The 22,211-nt window shown below is 41.0% G+C and overlaps 1 protein-coding gene across 1 annotated transcript in view; it reads right to left on the minus strand.

Moving 5' to 3' along the window:
- Positions 1-22,211, minus strand: part of CCBE1 (collagen and calcium binding EGF domains 1) — an 824,981-nt gene that overhangs the window by 12,343 nt on the left and 790,427 nt on the right. Inside the window, exons 6-7 of the mRNA XM_086960489.1 lie at positions 6,251-6,354; positions 2,520-2,640 (exon numbers count right to left, since the gene is read on the minus strand). Of these exons, the coding sequence (XP_086816615.1) occupies positions 2,520-2,640; positions 6,251-6,354 (225 nt within the window). The remainder of the gene's footprint in view (positions 1-2,519; positions 2,641-6,250; positions 6,355-22,211) is intronic.

Here is a 22,211-nt window from a genome sequence, read left to right on the forward strand (position 1 = left end):
TAGATTTGTTGCATGTTGTTAGGGGCTATGATCTTAGCAGTGGCTTACTAATGAATTTCCAGACGAAAGACAGCTACTTCATGCACAAAAACTATGTGAATCAATCCCCTGATTTAAAAATGTTTTTTTCATTTATTTTAATTCTACACTTCAGTTCTCAAATTATTTTTATTATCACAGAAACAAATAATGAACTTTCCGATTACTGGATAATCTTCTGCTTCCAGGATAATCTTACAAATTAATATATGTCATTATCTGTCACTATAGTGCCACCACTGGGAGAAGTGTGGCTCAATGGTTAGAGCGGCAGACCCTGATGCAGAAGTCTAGCCCGGGACCAGGGTTCAATTCCCTGCCTCGGCGGGTCTTGGGCTCAAAATTCCAAGGACCTGATAATTCTCGCCTCGGTGTCTATTCTAATCATAGAGTGCAACTCTGGGCAATAGCTTGCTTAATCTCCACAACGGCCCCCACAATGCTAAGGATGCCTGGCCTCCACCTTGGGGGTGCCCAGGAGTGGACGCCTCACATGGAAAGCCAGGACCGGTTCCACAGCGGTATTTGCACAAGTGCCTTGAGACCCTTGCGGGTGAGTAGTGCGCTATTCAAGTATCAATTTACATTTTACCATTACCTGTTTCTCTAAGGAACAACAGATTTCCCTAGACCAGAATGACATTTAAAACTCATGATATATTGGTGCCATGTGGCCACAGTAGTAATTCATCTGGCCTAATTTGCTGCCGCTGTTCCCACAGGCTATTGATGTAATCACTTCAATTTAGTTTGATAACGTGCAATTCTATTTAAATTGGGCTAGATAAAATATAAATCAGCCAACAACTTCTAAGCTTTATTTGAATTATAGCTCCATTGTTCTTTCTGTTAGGCAATATATATTTTTAACAATTTCCACAATGATACAGCTAAAGAAACTGTTTACAAATACTGTTGCAAGAAGATACAAGTTGTCATAGATATAATTTCTGCAACGAATACCAATGTACACTGAAAAAAAATGCCTAGATTATTGGCTAGTCATCTCCATTACTGTTACTGTACCATACCATGCCATATTCCTTTCTAGTGCGATGACATGTTGGTTACCAATGTTGAGTCTAACTCATTCTGCTAGTGTGCTGGCATATGATTGGAACATCCCTTTAACATGTATCCTATGCCACTAAAATAAGACCACCCCAGGATCTGTTCGATCCTAAACAGACATTATTCAGGTTTATATCAGATTCCATATCCTTCTACCTGCAAGAACTTAGGGTCAGATGTACAACCCTTTTAATTAGCGCCTTGCAATTTGCGACTCATTGTGAGTCGCTAATTGCGAGGCGCTAAATGAAATGTAGAACAGTGTTATTACACTATTTTGCGATTCCCAATGGGGTCGAAAATTGCGAGGCTCATTAATATTAATGTGCCTCTCGCAATTTGTGAGCCCATTGGGAATTCCAGCCCTCCTAGGGATGGTGGCCTGCTGGGTACAGCAGACCACCATGTCTGGGACTGCTTTTTAATAAAGCAGCTGTTTTTTTTAAATGCAGCCCGTATTCCTTAAAGGAAAACGGGATGCATTAAAAAAAAAAGTAACGTTTTAGTTTTGTGTTTTATGGGCATGCAGTGGTCCCTTGACAGTGAGACAGTCACAAAGTGGAAGGGGTAACCTGGGGACCCCTTCCAAATTGAGACTAAATTACCATCTTCTCGAAAAGGGGGATAATTTGCGAGTTTTTTGCAACCGCATTTGTGGTCACAAAACATTCACACATAAAATTGCAGACGCAATTAGGAAGGGAATGCCCCTTCCTAATTGTGACTCACAATTCCTAAATAGTGAGTTGCAAATAAATTTTGACTTGCTATTTAGGAATTGTACATGGCCAACAGTGATTTTTGAATCCGCAAACACGTTTGCAAACCCATTGCGCATGCAAAATCACGTTTTACATCTGGCCCTTAGTGCTAACCTTGTGAAAAATTAAATCAGCATTTCTCCATCTGGCTGTGTTTCTGAGAGGCCAAACAGGCCGCTCAGACCAATCATGACGCTGCTGTCATGTTGTTGACAGCATAGTCGTGATTGGCTACGGGGAGCCAATGTGCTGCTGGGAGCCACTAAGAGAAGAGGACAGAGGAGAAGCTGCGGCTGGAATCAGGTAAGTGAAAAAAATGTTTATCCTCCCTACCCGCCCCACCTTCCTTGTTCCATAGCAGCCTCCACTGCATTAGACTGTGTGCAAATTTCACCTATGGGTTTCCACAACACCTGGCATGGCTTCGGTCTCTGTGAACCAACACCGGGCACCTGAATTTTAGATATGGCACTAAGCAACATTCTTATGTAACACATACTATTTGCTTCTCTTCATACACATTTTGACCCTACAGATACCAAGCAATATTTGTGCTGTTCCTGGGCAACCTTCAGAATCACAATTAAGGACATAAGCGGGATTTATTATGATCTGCTGCCCATAATAATTATTTAAATGCTTTCTTACCTGGGGGTCCTTGAGAACCAGGCTGCCCCGGGGGTCCTGGGAGGTAGGTGCTGGAGGCAAGAACCTTATCACCAGTTATGTGTTTCACGCTGTCAGCAACATTATTTGGAAGCAAAGATATCTGAAAGAACATAAAGCATTATAGTTCTAAGACATATGTGAATTTTCCAATAGTAATATAGGTTATTCATGGTAGTACCTGATATTTAATATAAATGAATCATATTATTAAATATATGATAATTGCTAAAAACTGGGCACAACAGTAAATACTGTAAAAACAATAAAGGCTGTGCATTCTGACCATGTAGAAATCCCTCAATTACTCATTCTTGCAGTCTAGTCAAAACCTTTAAAGGGGTCTTACTACCATTACATATGCTAAAAGAGCATTCAACTTATGATGTCAAATCATCTGGTTTGCCTTATTTGCTACAATCATACTCAAATTATCCGTTCTATTTTCAGTTGTTTACCGTAACTATATTTCATCATAAATCCTTCATTCCCATTTATTCCTATAGGTGTGATATGCTAATCATGGGATAGAAAAGCTGGATGGCGATAAAAGTATATGAAATGATTGTGCAGAGACCATGTTAGCAGCGGTGGCTCCTACGTTAAGATGGAAGAGCGTCGCCCCACTGCTCTCAACAGTGAAAATACGGAAAAATAAAATAATAAAACATGTTATTATCATTTTATTTTTTCTTGCTGAGCCAAGTCCAGGGTGGGCGGGGCGGGCCATCCTCGTTGACAGCAGCAGTAGGTCGCTCTTCGGATGCGGGGGACTGTGGCGAGGGCGAGGTTGGGGGAGCGGAGCTGGCGGGTGGGGGTGTAAAAGGTGAGTCGTCTGTTGAGGTACATTGGTCCGGAGTTGCGGTGTGCTTTGTGTGCGTGCGTGAGGAGCTTGAAGGTTATCCTCTTGTTGATGGGGAGCCTGTGCAGGTCTCTCAGGTGGGGTGTGATGTGGCTGCGGCATGGGATGTCGAGGATCAGGCGTGCCGAGGCGTTCTGGATGCGTTGAAGCCATCTCAGGAGTTTGGCTGGGGCTCCTGCGTAGAGGTCGTTTCCGTAGTCCAACCTGCTGCTGACGAGGGCCTGGGTGACCATTCGTCTCGTATCGGATCGGCATGCGGAGGGTGTTGAAAAAGGAGAAAGAGACAGCGTTGACCTGCTTAGTCATGGAGAGGGTGGAGTCAAGGATGACCTCTAGGTTGCGTGCGTGGTCGGTGGGTGTTGGAGCTGTTCCCAGTGCGGTGGGCCTCCAGGAGTCGTCCCAGGCTGAAGGGGTGGATCCAAAGATGAGGACCCCCGTCTTGTCCAAGTTCAGTTTCAGGCAGCTGTTCCTCATCCATTTGGCAACGGCTTCATTCCTTCTTGTAGGTTGGTATTGGCAGTGTGGGGGTCCTTGGTGAGGGAGAGGATCAGCTGGGTGTCATCGTCATAGGAAATGATGTTGAGGTCGTGCAGTCGGGTGACAAGGGTGAACGGTGCCATGCAGATGTTAAACAGCCAGGGGCTGAGGGATGAGCCCTGGGGTACGCCGCAGATGATCTCTGTGGCTTCGGAGCGGAAAGGGGGAAGGCGGACACCCTGTGTTCTGCCAGAGAGGAAGGAGGAGGTCCAGTCCAGGGCCTTCTCTTGGATCCCGGCGTCGCGGAGGCGTGTTCGTAGTGTGCGGTGGCAGACTGTGTCAAAGGCGGCTGACAGGTCCAGGAAGATGAGGGCCGCTGTTTCTCCGTTGTCTAGCAGGGTCCTGATGTCATCTGTGGCGGTGATGCGGGCAGTTTCGGTGCTGTGGTTGCTGCAGAACCCAGATTGGGAAAGGTCCAGAATGCTGTTCTCCTCGAGGTAGCGGATCAGTTATTTGTTGACGGTCTTCTCGATGACCTTCACCGGGAACGGGAGCAGGGAGATGGGCCAGAAGTTCTTGATGTCCCTGGGGTCTGCCTTGGGTTTCTTGAGTAAGGCGTTGATCTCGGCGTGCTTCCAGCTCTCTGGGAAGGTTGCTGTCTCAAAGGAGATGTTGATGACTTTCCAGAGATGGGCTGCGATGGCTGTGTTGGCTTTGTTGAAGATATGGTGTGGGCATGGGTCTGACGGAGATCTGGAGTGGATGGTGTTCATGATCTTGATGGTGTCATTGTCGTTGATGTTGGACCCGGATAGTATGCGGTTGGTGCGGGTGGTGGTCATGGGAGCGGAGGTCTCAGTGGTTGTCGGGGTGGTCGTGGCGTTGAAGCTGTCATGGATGTCTGCGATCTTGCGGTGGAAGGAGGTGGCCAGCGAGTTGCACAGGTCTTGCAAGGGTGGGATGTCATTGGTGTTGGAGGGCTCTGGGTGAGGGTGGTGGTTAGCTGGTCTTTGGTGACTTTGCTCCAGCAGTGGCAAGGTATCTGTTGGGTGAGGTGTTGTGTGGTGGGCTTCTTGAAAGTGAAGTGTATGCAGCGGCGGTAGGTCCAGTGGAGTTCAGTGGTGTGGTTGAAGGAGACGTGGGGGCTTGCGGAGAAGATGGGGTCAAGCGTGTGGCCGGCAGAGTGGGTGGGTGTTGTGACAAGTTGTCTAAGACCGAGGTTGTCTTGGTTGCCGATCAGGGTGTTGGAGTTGGTGTTGTTGTTGTTCTCGAGGTGGAAGTTCAGGTCCCCGAGAAAGATGTAGCCCGTGGAGGTGAGGGCATGTGTGCTGACGAAGTCGGTGATGGCGTTGCTGAACTGTGGACGGGGTCAGTGTTTCACTGATGCAGCTCACTCTCTTCTCATTCACATCTGAGCGCCCTCCCTGACATGGTCGGTACCATTCTCACTGTGGTCATATAAGTGAATGGCAATAACACAAAAATGCCTTCTGTGGTGAAAAACATTTATCACCCTGATTAACGGCAATGAAGACAGTGCATGCAGGGACATCTATAGGGGGCACTGAAGGCCACAAGTAGGTGGAACTAATTTGTATACATTGTGAAAAGTTACATTTGTTTCAAGTAACGATAATAGAGAATATTCTGAAATGTCCCTTTAGAGGATGAACAATGTGGAGAAAGAAGTCCCGAACTGCAGACTTGGGGGCACATTTCACGGCCACCACTAACTATTCAAATCAATCAGTTGAAAATACAAACGTTAATCTAGTGCAATTCATGCAGTTTCCTGCAAACTACCATGATTCTTGCAAATCATATTCCTCTATACTTATGTTCTAATGTGTTCCCCAAACTCTTCTCCTATTTGCACATCCGCTTTCCCTGAGCCACTTCTCAATGGGCCTCTAGTTTTTATTATTATGCTATTCTCTCTCTTCTTCCTTTTGCCATAGTGTTGTCATGTATGATATTTTTACTCTGTCTTTCAGATTGTTTTAATGTATCTGGTTTTGATTTGATTTTTAACCTAATCCCCCCATTATGTCTCAATTTAGTGATCACTTTATAAACATGAACAAAAAATAGCCCTTGCTATTGTTGCCAGATCACACAATTTCATTGTGACTTAACATTTATAGCATTGTTCTTTATTTTAAGTCAGTGCATGCTAGAAGTTATAACTTTGATTCACTTAAGGTTTTACACTGACTTGCACACTTGAAAATAATATTGTGTAAAATCAAAACCAAAATTGGAACCTGGCATCCCACTGACCTGGAGTTGTATGGCAACTCAAGCTGTTACTGACATATTTTTGCTATTCCACCAATTATACTTCACCAATGAATCCATATAAAAGTGGCTTTACCTTTTGTTTCAACTGTAAAATTGTCTGCTTTATTTGTTGAAACTCCTTGCAGGTGTCTGTGCAGGATCCTGTTTTTAGCACATCATTAGACTTCTCATACTGTCCTGGAAAGACAGAATTCAAACAATAGTTCCAATGATATATTTTGAAATAATGTCATTAAGACAATAGGTCATCTCATTACAGTGGATACATGTGTGAGGATGAGCTGTGATTTTGGTCTGAGCCAATGCAAGTTGATATTTTGCCCTCACCTTGACAAAATAAAATACTGGTAATGGCAATCTGTCTCTAGAGGCCAAATTCCTGAATATAAATCTATGTGCAGATCTATGTGGCCATCCCATGCTAGTAGGTGACAGCCAAGTCTTGGTTTACACTATGCTATGCCATCGTTTTGCTTTGGCTGTGAACTAGGAAAGTCAGTGCCTGACCTCCTCGTATCATAGAGTGTGGTGGAAGATGTGAAGATGTAGCCATCTACAATATTATATATACTATTTTGGTTAATTAAGAACAAAGTATCTATTGTAGGTGTATATTAGAAAGGTGGCTACGTGTGGAAGTCCATGGACAAGCTTTCACAACACAACACATGTCAGGTGGCGATCACAGAGTCGAAAGGATGTCTTTATGTATCATAATTTTACATTGTGGGCTGAGCACAAGGCTTTCTGTAAGGGAGGTGCAGGAGGAGGTGGTTGCATTGATACAACTCAGGTGGCAATATAGGCAAAAGAGTAATGAATGTAAAGTCCTTCACCAAAAATGTAAAAATAAAAAATATATGTAGTTATGTAGGCATTTTCTACAGCTAACAAGTGACGAGCAGAAAAAATAAAAAAATGCTACAGACATAGTGGAGAGAATGGCATTACTATTTTAATGCAGGCTGATAGGAATGCCTGTGAACTTTGCAGTCATAGAGAGTTTAAGGCTATTACCTGGAGAAGGATGTTATGCCCACATGACGTACATGCATACATATGAAACAAATACAATATTTCCAAGTTAATCAAGAATATATGTAAATATATAAAAAGTAAGTATTAAATAGACTTTTTATAACTCACAATTTTGTTTCAAATAACTCTCGACATACTTCCCACATCATGGTCATGTGATAAATGTAAAGCAGACTAAAACACTTAATATTTAGTTGTCATTATACTCATCATTATAGGATTAAGGTATGAGAACTGATAAATTCTGAATGTCAATCAAATATTCCCTTTTCCTTTGTCTATCTTTTCCTGGCAGCTGATCAGAAGACTGGAATTAATGTATGTTAAATGCTTAAATAATTGACCTTATGTTAGCAGTTGCTCTTAACAAATTAATAAAAACTGGAAGTGCTTAAAAAAAACATTCAGTTTCAAGCTTGGTGGTATGGAATATGTTACAATCATAGACTTGATAGAGCTTATATTGCACCTTTCTCACTTGCTATGAAAAGGGACGCTCTATTGTCTCCTGTCAAAAGTCATCAAAATTTTATTTTTCTCTCTCTCCTCTCTTCTTCTTTTCTTTACTTTTCTTTCTTCCCCTCATTGGTTATTCTGGATTTTTCATTATCTCTATTGCCTCATGTTTTAACTTATCATATTCACTTACAATATTGTATGGCTTTGTTTGTGTTTTTGTTAAACTTAATAAAAAATTCTTAAACTAAAAAAAAACATCTAAATACTACTGCAATTTTGTATGCCTTACATCAACTTTTGATTGAAGAGGTGCCCAAACCCCCCTGAAAAGCTTTATTATTCTGCGATTTTGTATAATTTAAAATTCATTATCACATTTATCTATAAACTATATCTATATATGTATATATATATATATATATATAAAAATATATCCACACAAAGTTTGCCCTGAAGCAAGGATGCAACTTCCCAGCTGGCTGCCTTTCAAAAGCCTTTATTTTCGAAAACCGGCATTTTCAGCACCAAACACTTACAAATCCTGACGCGTTTCAGAGCCCCCAGGATCTTTCATCAGAGGATGACACTGCCAAACTGAAATGCAAGGTAGGCGCCATTAGCTGCATGCATATTATATACAGCCCACGTGGGCTTCTCATGTGAGTCACAATTGCAGTATGCTGGTGCCTGTAGTTTTCACTCCAAGCAAAATCTTCCCCATGTGGGTTCAGTTAAGTAGCAATGTCCTTTCTTTTAAACGAATAAAAATGCCAGAGTGGGTTTTGGGAATGAAATCCCCAGTTTTCTTTTTCCATAACACAGCTGCGCCTAAAGGTCAAGAATGTTCAAACCTCTCGGGCCCCATTATGACTCTATGGTGAGGCATCCTTCTCGGCCAGGCTGCGGAGTATAAATCCACACAAAGTTTGCCCTGAAGCAAGGATGCAACTTCCCAGCTGGTTGCTTTTCAAAAGCCTTTATTTTCGAAAACCGGCATTTCCAGCTCCAAACATTTACAAATCCTGACGCATTTCAGAGCACCCAGGCTCTTTCATCAGAGGATGACACTTCCAAACTGAAATGCAAGGTTGGCGCCATTAACTGCATGCATATTATATACAGCCCACGTGGGCTTCTCACGTGAGTCACAATTGCAGCATGCTGGTACCTGTAGTTTTCACAGCTGGGAAGTTGCATTGAATTCCATTTGTGTGCACTGTAAGAAGCTGGCAATGAAGGCATGGTGACTTGGCACTGGTGGTCAGGATCGCACGGTCAATAACCTACATCGATGATTACTCTTTCCCCAACTCCATTTCTCCTCTGCCAATTAGCCTCCTTGGAAAACCAGGTTTTACTTTTGTTCAGTTTTTTTGCGCAAGCAGGGTATATATAAGTGTTTCCAATTGTAAGCGAGTAGTAAAAAGCATACTTAAGTATATCACAGGGAATAAGGTCACACAACTTTTTTTTTGTCCTTCTAAATTTTATATACGCAAGCTTGACCCAAAGGTATCAGGCATCAGACCGCTTTTGAGGAGCAGTAAATAGGGGGAGGCTTCCGGGTAGGTACAGGGGGAGGGATTTAGGAGAGTGTAAGGGAGGGGAGGGGAATGGAGGAGGGGTAGGTGGAGCTCTGATTTGGGGTAGGGTAAAAAAAGGGGGAACATTTTTTATTGCAGGAAGGAGTGATTGCTTAGGTATTCGTAAACTATATTTGTTGGTATTAATAAAATTGCGTGTGCAGAGGACAGACAATTGTATGACTATAGGAAATGTTGAAAATTTGATTTTTAGTTTGGAATGTTGCTGGTCTCAATAACAAACAGAAAAGAAAATTGGTACAAGAAGAAATGGATATGTATAAGCCTCATCTAGCACTTATGTCTGAAACACACATTAGTTACCAAGATAGAAAGCTCTTATCCCAAATGGGTTATGACTTGGTTGTTAGCTCGTCCTTAGGAGCTTCGATCCGTGGGGTTGCTATATTTAAAAAAAAAAGTTTAGTGATGGAAATTATTAAAACGGCTTCTGAAGTACGGGGAAGATGGGCAATAGCGCAAATTCCAATGGAAACTAAGAAATTCGTCTTGTGTCTGGTTTACGGGCCTAATATTGATGATCCGAGATTGTATGAGCAGCTAAAAATTGAGCTATTGGACTGGGAGGGCGAAGTTTTGGTAATGGGAGATTTTAATTGTGCTATGGATAACAAAATAGACACTACTGGCTTAAGCAGTGCTAAAAGGATGCTCAAGGTTAGGGCTGCATTTACGGAGCTGGGTAGAATTCATAATTTGAAAGACATATGGCGCTCAAAACACCCCAAACTAGCTGGCTTCACTTATTACTCAGCACCCCATTGATCTTGCTCTAGAATTGATATGGTCTGGGCTTCTGATCATATAATAGAAAATTGTACGATAGAATTATGCCCAAGGGTTACCTCAGATCACAACCCGATACTTATGGAACTTAAAATTACTGTACAAAGTCTAGGTGTACGACTTTTTACATTTCCAAAGTACTTGTTTAGCGATTCTCAATTTGTCTTACTTTTAAAGGAGCATATTAAAGAATATATAAATTTAAACACCAACACGGCTCCGGTAAATACAGTCTGGGACGCCTGCAAGTGCAGCATTAGGGGCTTCGCCCAACAGTATATTTTTAGGAAAACGCTGAAAGTCGTAGAGAAACTAAGTTAACCATCTCTAATATTTTGCGGGTTGAGCAACAACTAGCAGAAGCTGCCGCTCAAAAAACACCCAACATTGAACTACTAAGAATGGAGCTGTTAAAACTACAATTTTCTATTAAAAAGTCACTAAGAGAAGGGTACAGTACTAAAATCCATAAATATAAATTGGCTCAGTAAGAAGGAGGGGATAGAATAGGCAAAGTACTTGCATATAAAGTTGCTGATAAGAAAGCTAGAACCAGGGTTAAACAAATCAAAGGTTCAGACTTATGCATTTATGAACAAACAGACCAGTTTCTTGACCAATTTACCAAATACTACTGCAAACTATATACACCCGAAATCATCCCTACTACAGCCAAAATACTTCCGTATCTTGACGAGTATATGCCTACACCTTTAGATACTGAGGCTGTGCACCAGCTTAATTCTAGAATAACAATGTCTGAAATAAATGAGGCAACTCTCGCCCTACCCTCTGGTAAAGCGGCAGGAGAGGATAGCTTGCCTATAGAACTGTATAAAGTATGTGCATAAGAACTACTCCCTCTTCTGGTAACAGTGATGGACGCTATAACGTTTCTAGAAAGGCTCCCATGTCCTGGAAAATTGCTAAAATAGCATTCTTTTTAAAGAAAAATAAGCCCCCGGAAGAATGTGGCTCATATCGGCCGATTTCTTTGATCAATTCTGATGTTAAAATCTTTGCCAAAATCTTGGCTAAACGCTTAGCCCCTATAATGCCAGGTTTAGTTAATGCCCAACAACACGGTTTTTTGACAGGAAGGGATACCACAGCCCATGTGAATATGGCAATTACAGCCTTCGATGTCGCCTCAACTGCTCACACCCCACTCGGGATGGTAATGTTAGATGCTGAAAAAGCATTTGACCGAGTGGGGTGGGAGTGTTTGTGGGAGGTTTTGAAGAAGATTGGTATCCAGGGCCCCTATCTCGATTGGGTCTGTTCGCTCTATGATACACCACGGGCGAAGATTAGTTATGGGGGAACAGAGTCAGCTACGTTTTTGATAGAGAGGGGAACAAGGCAAGGTTGCCCTCTGTCCCCTCTACTTTACGCGCTATCTCTGGAGCCTTTTTTAAATGCATTGACAGCTCAGAATAGTATTATACCTGCACAACATGGTGGTAAAAATCTGAAGATAACTGCTTTTGCAGATGATGTAGCGATACTTACTATTGACTTGGTTACAGCAATTCCGGCAATAATACAAGAGGCCGGAAATTTTGGAGAGGTGTCTGGCTATAAACTTAATGTAAGCAAGACACAAGTTACTGCTAATTATAAACCATCTGCACCAATTCTGGGTTTATGCCAAAGCGCGACCTATCTTGGAATCAAGTTGGCAGCTAATATAGACAAGGTGATAACTATGAACTATGACTCTATGTTAAAGGAAATAATGTTACTCTTAAAAAAATGGCACAAGATACCGCTTAACCTAAGTGGGGCGTATCAACTTAATTAAAATGAAGATTCTGCCCAAATTATTATACTTATTTAGATCAATCCCCTTGCAAATTAACAAACTTTTCTTTAAAAAACTAGAAGGCATTTGTAGCAGCTTTGTGTGGGGTTGTAAAAAAGCGCGAAGATCTATCAAATTATTGGAGCTACCAATTGAAAAGGGAGGCCTGATGTTTCCTGATTTTAGAATATATTATTTTGCCACTTTTTTTCAATGCATACGAAGCTTGCTGAAAAATTAGAGTTCTTTATTTTATCACCACTACATGCTGGGACCTGACTGCAATCAATTCTTATTTCGTGTACACGATCCTAATTACTTCAAAAGAGTTACATTTAAGACCGCTAGGCATATAAAAAAATTCTGGGACCAAATCATGACTCTAGGAAAAATTCCTTATTACAATGCTGAGCTTAGACTGTGGGGTAATCCTGGGCTGCCTTGTATTTTTTCAGATGGTTTGGGGAAGACATGGGCTAGGCATGGAATCACCACTCTGGGAGACCTTTATGGCCCGAATGGTTTTCTCGATTTTGGCTTACTTAAACATATTTTTGAATTAAATGACGATATGTACTTTAAATATATCCAAATCAGGGGTTTTCTACTTCGCAAGATGAAGATTGTAGAAGCATCACATTCGGACTTTCTAACGAGTCTCTACTCAGACAAAGTTAAATCACTTATAAGTTTAAGCTACGGCCATTTGATTGCAAATAAAAGAGACGATAGTGGGAAACTAGCGGCTAATTGGTCAACCAGACTAGGAGTTAACATCAACCCTAAACAGATTTCAGCCTCATTATGCCAAATAAACCGGGTAGTTCAATCCTCCAACTTGAGGCTCCAGCTATACCGAACAGTTACTCAGCTATACTACACTTCACAAAGAATATTTAGTTGAACATGTGGCAACCAATCTAATGATTGTACTAAGTGCCCGAAATGCGATTTGGAAGCAGCAGGTATTGAGCATATGTTGGTTCTATGCCCAAAGTTATCTATATTTTGGAACGGGATAACTGATGTTCTGTCGAGGAAACAAATCAATACTCCGCCGATATCGCCTCAGTTAATTTTACTTGATTTTCATGATAACCGTAGTCAGCATAGGGATCTATTAACTATAGTATATGCATGTGCTAGACTAGTCATAGCTAGATCCTGGATCTTAAAAGATCCTCCTAGTGTAATGGAATGGTGGAGTTTGATAAATGAAATCAATGTTATGGAACTCTCTTTAGCAAGACTTAGAGGTCCCAATGCTTTAAAAAAGAAATAAAAAATCGGGGGCACTTTTTTTGATTTTTGAACATGTTTAAAGACCAGTGGTAAAATTTGCTGTTATAATTACGCCTTGCTAAAAAGTATCTTTTTTGGAATTATATATGTCTGTTCTCCGCTAAAGCTGTTAAAGAAGAAATTGTTTTTTTTTCTTTTTATATTGAAATTTGATGAAGATGTTCTTCCTGCAATAATAGTAAAAATATTTTTTTTTAAAAAAGAGGAGCTGAAAGCAAAGAGGATAGATAGACGCAGCAAGACTGGTAGGAAAAAACACAAAACCAGCCACCACTGCAGAAAAGTTTAACACAAGCATAGCATGTCCATGAGAATCCGCAGGGCACTGTAGAAAGTCTATAGGGCAGCATTTCACCCCACACGGTCACCCACTTCCACTAAATACAGAGTAAAATCGGCATTGTTCATTCATACTGGTTGTTTTATAGCATCAGTCTAAAGAACTCCGTTCCCATTTATCAAAATCTGATAATGGGGAGAATGCTGATGCCAAAAGCTTTGTAATTAGGGTCTGCAAGTGCACCACCGCATCCAGCTCTGTTACTAGAAACTCCTTTAAGGTCAACAACTAGTTACACAGCAGCATGAAAGGGCAGACTTCAGTTTACAGGCATTTTCAGAAGATCGACAAAACCAAGAGAGACAAAAGCAAGAGTTAGGGGCGAAATAAGCTTTTCCTATCACACTGGAAGGCACAGGAGACACGACTGCAGCATCATGCTCACAAACCAAGGGACGCATTAAGAATATACAGACTTAGCTTTATAACTGCCCAAAAGATTTCATAAATTAATTTGCCATTTTAGGTAAGTGGTTTGTCTGATATCCATCCTACACACTTGTAAATCAATTCAAATCAGCATGCTAGCGAGTACCCACTTCCTGACCCAGGCTGCTCAGAAGAACCAGATTGTGCACGACACTTCCACTGCTGCATCACGAACACGCTGAGTACAAAACAACGAACACATTTATTCTTAGTGCATCTTTTACACCAACCTTGCTAAACAGGGTCTTCAAGCAAGGTAAAATAAGCATTTGAAAAAACACCAAGGCCGGTTACTCCCACCTTGCTCACCACCCATTGACACCTAAGATGAGCCAGGAAGACTTACAGAAAAACAGGACAACCAAAGGCCTGTGACAGAACTAAGAAAAAGAAGGACAACGCTTTATATGGATCACTCTAGTGGCCTATAAACATGATGTAATCGCCTTTAAACTCACGAGCCAAACAAAACATGAGCAGAATGTGCACGGCAAAACAGCAGCTCTAACAATTTCAAAAACGTCAACTTACAATTTAGGTTGGTCAATGTAAACAGATATGACTTCCAAAAGCGATACTACGATTGAAAACCCTTAATTACATTTAGGCTCCAAACCATTGGCAGCCTTAATGGGGTGGTGGACCCGAGGTACTAGAGAGATCACTGCACACCCCTTGGTGCTCAATGCTCACTCCTCTCACTGGCAGTCTAAACAGCACCTTGTTTTAACATGCCTCAATATTTGTTGTTTGAGCATTCTTAAGCAGCCGTTAGGTGGCTTGAGTCCACATAAAAATAAAAATAAACGCATAAACATGGAGAAGAGCATTTGGCATTGAAATAAAAAGTGGAACATGAGCTACAAGAAGCCCGGCAAAACAGCAGCTTTAACAATTGCAATGAGAGCTATTGTATTGTAAATGCTTGTTTTTTATTGTGTATGCCTCGGTGCCAGCAAAATTCAGCGAGATTTAATGGAAAGGAGCATGAAAATCTATAATGCTTCAACAATCTTGTGACCACCCTAAGGACGAAAACAAATAGAACTGCAAACCCCAGAATCCATGGGGCATGAAAACCCGGTCCACGTGAACAGTTCAAACTTAAATGACTCAAAACCATCATAGTCTTCCAATGAAAAAAAACAGCAAAAATCAGGGGACCGATTGTAAGCATCAGAGGCTCGAGGACACTCAACGCAGGTTCTAGTCTGCTTGTGCACATGAATTACACACCTTCAAAAGTAAGTGTGCACCGCGAAGCACAGACAGGCGTAGGTTAAAAAATCAGGGGACTGATTGTAAGCATCAGAGGGTGAACTATGAGCCCAACGGCTCGAGGACGCTCAACCCAGGTTCTAGTCTGCTCGTGCACATGAATTACACACCTTCAAAAGTAAGTGTGCACCGCGAAGCACAGACGGGCGTGGGTTGACAAAACAGCAGCTCTAACAATTTCAACAAGGAAAGAGGAAAATGAAGTTCTTTGACCGTGGAACAAGTGGGCACCATGGTGGATAAACAGCAGAAATCAATATCTTTCAGCAGTAGTGGATATAAAGGAATAAACAAACAGGTGTAAAGGCAGTCACTGTAGGCAACACTTCACTGTTCGAGAAGCAAACCTGAATGAAAGGCCATAAAAACAAGCAGGAAGTAGGATAAGGGAGGGGGTGGCAAATGGTGAGCACTTTCGCACCCGCTTTGATGTTCTCAGTGGCCGCGCAGCTCACTGAGAACATCAAAGCGGCGCGAAAGTGATCAGCAGGGGGACAAATGGTGCACGTGCCCGGCGCACATGCACTGTACCCGATCCGCACTTTGGGAGCACTTTTGAAAACCCCTCCTTAATATCTCGCCAATGCATCGCTAACGCAATGGCTTAGGGGAGACCTAAAAGGAAAAATAAAGATATTTCTCCCCGTTGCACCTACCTTACGCCAGAGAGGCGTAAGCTTTTGGCACTGCCTCAGATTTACGATTTCTCGTAAATCTGGAGCAGTGTCAAAAGGCTATGGATGTTGCTGGGAACGCCCCCAGCAACACCCATTGCATGTCCCTTTAACGCCTAACACTGCGTTAAAGGGACTGATATTTATCAGGCAGCGTTAAGCCAAAAAAAGTGGCTTAGGGCTGCCTGATAAATTTCACGCAGGCTTCTGCGCCACGGAACGTCACAAAAAGTGGCGTGCCGATGGCGCAAGGGACCCCATAAATGAGGCCCTGTGTATTTGGGAGGAATGACGTATAGAGACTTGGTTTTTATTCAGGCTGCTTTGTTTTCTTTTTTTACATTCTTTCATTTATCAACATCTGGAGAAGGAAGCCCTGTAATAATTCAAACTTATGTTGCAACTTGAAACTGTTTCCAGCAGGCACAGAAAGCAGTAAACAGTTTTTCAGGATGGAAACGTGTGCCTTCATTTAAGGCCACACAACGGTCCCTACAAGAGCTGCAAGACCCATTAAGCTAACTCACAACGATCTGAAGCTGTGACCTCCAGCTTACAGGCATTGCTTTGCAAGAGGACCACAACATTTTTGCTTAACTGCATGCGTGTGGTAACAGCATGTGAGAACCACCAGTGCATCTTCATCACTGTAGAGTGAACAAAGGTGCCTGGAGGAGCAGTGGGATGGGGTGCTGATGGCGAGCTGGCAACGAGTCGCGTTCGGTGTTTATTTATTATTTATTTATTTATGCATTTTTATATACCGCGGACTTTACCCGAAGGTGTCAGAGCGCTTCACAATAGGAACAGAACTGATACATGAGAACATTACAAGTGAACAAATTACAAAAGCAAACGCTAAGTTACATGAGGCAAAAGTGACAATCGTGAGCAAACAAATACAAGAGGTAGCAAACGGTACATTACAGGAGGAAAAAGTGACATGTGTCCAGGTTACAAAAGCGTACAAGTACAAATAGAGGTAATATTAAACCTGGCCCATGCCTGAGCTCACAAAAAGCATCTCTGCTCTCCATTGCAGAAATTGATCAATTATTCAAAATAAAACCACCGACAATTGATCATTTACTGACAAGCGGTGCTGACAAATGCAGCATCTGACCCCATTATTTTTTTGCTGGGAGAAGCTTCAGAATCATTTCTTGGGAGGATCAAAATGGATTGCTTCACTCACACATCCCACTGGCTAACAAGAAATATTGTATACTGATCCCCCCACTTAAAAATGTTGGATTACCTTGCCTTAGATCATCTGCTGCACCGAAGTATAATTTCTTTATACTGCAACTGATACTTACTAACCTTATACAGAGCAATACACATTTTTTTCAATGCCATTCTTGAGGCAAAATGTCCCACTACACCATACACTTTTCAAACTATCTTTAAAGCAAGACAGAACTTACATGTAGTGACGTGTTCCTAAATAACATCCGCAACACGTTTCATGTCACTCGCCTACCACTGCTTTTACCACACCACACTTCCAGCTGTTTTTGAGTATTTGATCACAGTGAGCACACTGATTTCTGATACAGTTTACATGCGGACCTTATTGATTCTTGTCATGCTCCAGGAGGTATCGATCACTTCCTCCAATGAGGACTCTTGCAAGTTACCAACCACTTTTGAGTTTTGTGGCACCTAAGGACCAAATGATTTCTAGTTTCCAAATTCAAATGTGCCTCCAAACACTCTCAATCAATCAATCAATCATAGCATTTGTAAAGCGCACTACATACCCGTGAAGGGTCTCAAGGCACTAGGGGGGGGGGGGGGAGGTGTGCTGCTACTGTTTGAAGAGCCAGGTCTTGAGTAGTCTCCTGAAGGTTAGAAGGTCTTCGGTCTGCCTGCTCTCCGTGTGGGACGGTATCAATTGATGGTCTCACATTTATTTATTTTATTTATTTATAAAGTTTTATATAGCGCAAACTTGATTACACTTTCCAGAGAATACCTTTTGCTGCCTGATAATGGGATTTACTTTAATCTGATTTCCAAGGCATGTCACAGGCCCTTGATAATCATCCACCCCCACTTCCCCTTACACAATGGTAAATATTAAAAAAAATACTCAAATAACTTATAGCTTAAGAAACATAAGGAGTGACTTAACAAAAGTCCCTGAAACACGTGGTGGCTGGCTGTAACTGCTGAGACTTTATGGATACATTTAATTAAACTTATGGAGAAGATTATTAATAAAGACTAAACATCCTGAATGAATAAGGGAGTATGTTTGGATATATGAACTCTGACAAATTATTAGACTACGCCCTAAGGAACAAATATGTTCAAGACTGCACCAGTGGGGTTTTGCTGCTGAAGGTTAAGGCGCTGGGCAACTAATTCCTTTTTGACCACAAAGTTTTGTTCTATAAATCAAAGAATGCTAACCAAGGATATATTGCTATGAATGTCCGGAGTCTTGAAATAGCAAATGCAAATGGGTTTTTCCAAGTATTTGCTAACATCCGTGTTTCCTTAGGTCTCCTGAGCATGGGAGCATTAGATACATGTGGGTTTTCAAAGGGTTTGCAGGGCCTACAGGTTGGATGCAGTCCAGTCAGGAAATTTTGAAAGCAACTAAAAATGCAATGCCTCAAGGGGTACCTGCTTTTTGGTCACAGGCAATGTCTAATGACGCTTCGGCGGCTTATGGTGATGATGTTCGAGGCATCCATTTTCGCTGTTTTTTATTTGCTATTCCATCATAAAGCAATAAATAAACAGAAAATAGAATATGGGCGAAAGTGCCTTTTTAGAAAGAAGTGGCTTATGTACAAATTCTAGCTGCCGGATCCTTCCCCCAAAACTAAAAATATAAAATAGGATGAAGCAGAAGGGGAGGGGGGGGTAATGCTAGACCGGGCAGGGCCAAATGTAAATGCTGGCACTATTATCATGATAAGAAAAGGAACAGGAAACAAGAAAAGCAGAGCCCTGGCACATAGAACAGTGAACTGCCACTGTTTCATACATGAAGTGGCCCAGAATTTATCACCGGACCACATAGTTTGCTAGTTTGGTAGTGCCCATATGTGATTGGGCATCAGAAAACTCACTCCTGAGGATGGGCCTCACCTATAAAAGGAAATTTGCCTTCATTAGGGGCAAAATAAGCAACAGGGGCAAAATGTTTTATGATGTGGAGGGTATCCTGCAGACAACCTTTCATCACATAGTCAAGTAAAGTGTTAAATAATGATGGACAGATTTACGCCAAAGGGTAAAAGAATAAACACAATTAAATCAGAGGTTTGTTGCAAAGGAAAATTAACATTCCCATGATTCGCCATACATGATTACCCGTTTTTCAAGATTTTGAGTAGATTCACAAATGGAGATCAACATTCTAAAGGAAACATAAAGTGCTCTTTCTGTTTTCTCATTGTCTGAACCATAACTACCAAAGTTCTACAGGTGCCTCAGTGAGATACAAATTATTCTAATACACATCTCAGGGTCTTTAGCTTAAATGTTCACTGTTTAACATATCCTTCCACTTCTGAAGAAAGGGGACTTTGTTACTTTATTCACTGTTACCATCACCACATCTGTGATAATATATAGAACTACACTTACAGGGATATTTTTTACCGAGGGGTTGTGAGTGATATAAAATAAACAACGAAAGCAAAGCTCTTGTTGTCAATGATGCTACCTAGAACCCCGAAGTGAAACACATCACCGTAACTTATAGTTAAATATCTATATGTATGCTGCCTCAAACTCATCTGCCCCCTGCTGATAATTACTAGGCAGAAGCAAATAAGTAATTGAGGAGCCATACATAAAATGGACTCTCCTCTTCATCCCAAATGTGAAAACATACCTTACCTGGCATCTTTATCAAACTCAAACCACCTTTCCTGCCTTTCATCTCCCTCCTGGAGCTGTGCTTTCTGCCTTCAGTCAAAGAAGACAAGCAGCGCTGTGCTGACAGGCTCTCCGACAGCCCTGCCAGCCTAGCCTGGAATGCCTTTATAAAGTAGCAGCAGTGGGTAACCAGTTTGTGATCAACTATTGCTACTTTGCAGAAGTGAAGTGCAAGAATTAGAATGGTGCCAACGATACAGGCTTTACATGGAAGCCGTGCATAACAAAGTCATTTGTTTTACAAATAAAAGTAATCTTGTTATGGAACATTTTGTTGTCCTATCAAATTATCATAAATGGCTCTTGTAGTAGATGATATTAATCAGAAGAACGATAAAATTGGCAAATTCAATATTTTGTTGAGTGTTTTTATTCATTAGATAATGCCCCCTTTTATAGGCTCTTATCAAACAGCATGTTTGTATTTTATTTAGATATTGATATTTTGCATTGATTGAAAGGAAACCAGCTTGTTGTCAACAGAGGATTGTTCACATTGCCTGGGATAAAACACAGAGTGGCCCCGAAATCTGTGAAACCCTAGCCTCCTTTTTTTGGCAAAAAGTGGACACTATTTTTTCCTCCTTTTGCAATCTGCCAAAAGAGGGCCTTAAGATCGGAGCCATATGCAAAGACCTTTTTCTAAAGCAGAATTGTAAGAAGTTGTAAAAAAACCTTCCATTAGGTAAGGCTTGTGGTCCCGACGGCTTCCCCTCAGAATTCTTTAAAGTTTTCATTAGTTCCCTCAGTGACTTATTTTTGTTATTGTTGAACTCAATGCTGGAAGGAGGGCAAGTCCCGGAATCCTTCCATGATGGTACAGTCATTAGTTTTTTTTAAAAAGGGAAAGAATCCAAAGATCTGAATTCTTACAGGCCAATTCCTTTATTAAATTCAGATTATAAAATAACTACTAAGCTGCTCTCACTCCATCTTAATGATCATACGGCGGATTTGATCCATCCAGATCAAAACGGTTTTATAATAGGCAGACAATTATTTACTAATACACACTTTTTAGTTGAAGCATTAGATTATTTTGAAGCACGTGGGATACAGGCCTTGGTTTTACTTTTAGATGCTGAAAAAGCTTTTGATTTGGTGGTATGGGACACCATTTTTCTTATTTTATCTAAGTTTGCCATTTCTCAACGCATCATCAATTTGATAAAGAATTTGTATGTGGGCGCTAGAGCAAACATAATTATTAATAAATCATTAGCAGGCTCAATCTTAGTACAACGTGGCACTAGGCAAGGCTGCCCTTTATCACCCATTCTTTTTGCTTTTTTTATCGAACCGTTAACTATTGCTATCAGGAATTGTTTTCAGATCACATCACCAGTTACCTCCATGGCCAAAATCAAACTCTATGCAGATGATATTATGTTACTTATTAAACCTGATTTGGAATCACAGACTTATATTTTTCAAATTTTTGAAGAGTTTGAATCTCTAGGAGGTTACCGAATTAACAAAAAAATGACAGAAATATTGGTTTGTGGGGGTGCAGACCCAGTTTTTCACAAAGATTTGCAAGGTTGTATTAATTCAAAACCTAAAAGATATCTGGGGATTCTGTTCTCTTCCAATATTCTGGATTTATATACACTCAATTTCGTTCCATTAATAAAAAAAGTTCAATGAATGTTTGCTCGTTGGGACCCTATGCCTTTAACTATTCTCGGCCGCATCAATTTAATTAAAATGTCAATCCTTCCTCTTTTTAATTTTTTGTTCGCATCAATTCCAGTCTATTTGCCTGGTACTTTTTTCTCCAAAATAGAATCTATGTTTTCTAAATTTATTTGGGCAAAAAAAACACCCAGATTAGACATACGGACTTTAACTGCAGAAACTGATTATGGCGGTCTTTCCTTACCAAATTTGAAAGATTATTACTATGCTTACTTTGCACAGTACTTAGAGAGATTTAAGAATAGAAATGCAGCAACTGGTTGTTTTATAAATTTTTTCTTTGATTTGATATGTTTAGAAATTCAAATTCCATCCCCTTTGTCTGTACCGAAATCACCCAAATTTGTGCGGTATAAAATCCTAAATTGGTTTTTTTAAACAACGTAATGCAATGCTTAAGAGATATTCACTTCCACCCTTTCATTTACTAACTCCTTTAATTGGAGTGTTTTCCTTTTTAAGGATTAAAATCGATCCCCTTGTTATAAAAAATTGGGGCCGAGCCGGGTTTAGAACATTAGCTGATTTTTTGGTCAGCGGGACTTGGCCCTCTGTCAATGAGATGTCAGGTCGAATTGTTGGCAATTTTTTGCTAATTGGTTCCTATACTAACTTAATTTATCCTATGTTGGCGCAATTAGATCCCGGTACCATTTCAAATTATACTTCTACTCTTGTTTTAGATCTTTTTGTTAATAACTTGGAGAAGAAACCTGGAGCAT

The sequence above is a fragment of the Lissotriton vulgaris genome, chromosome 3_1 (assembly GCF_964263255.1).
Source record: "Lissotriton vulgaris chromosome 3_1, aLisVul1.2, whole genome shotgun sequence".
Classification (NCBI taxonomy): domain Eukaryota; kingdom Metazoa; phylum Chordata; class Amphibia; order Caudata; family Salamandridae; genus Lissotriton; species Lissotriton vulgaris.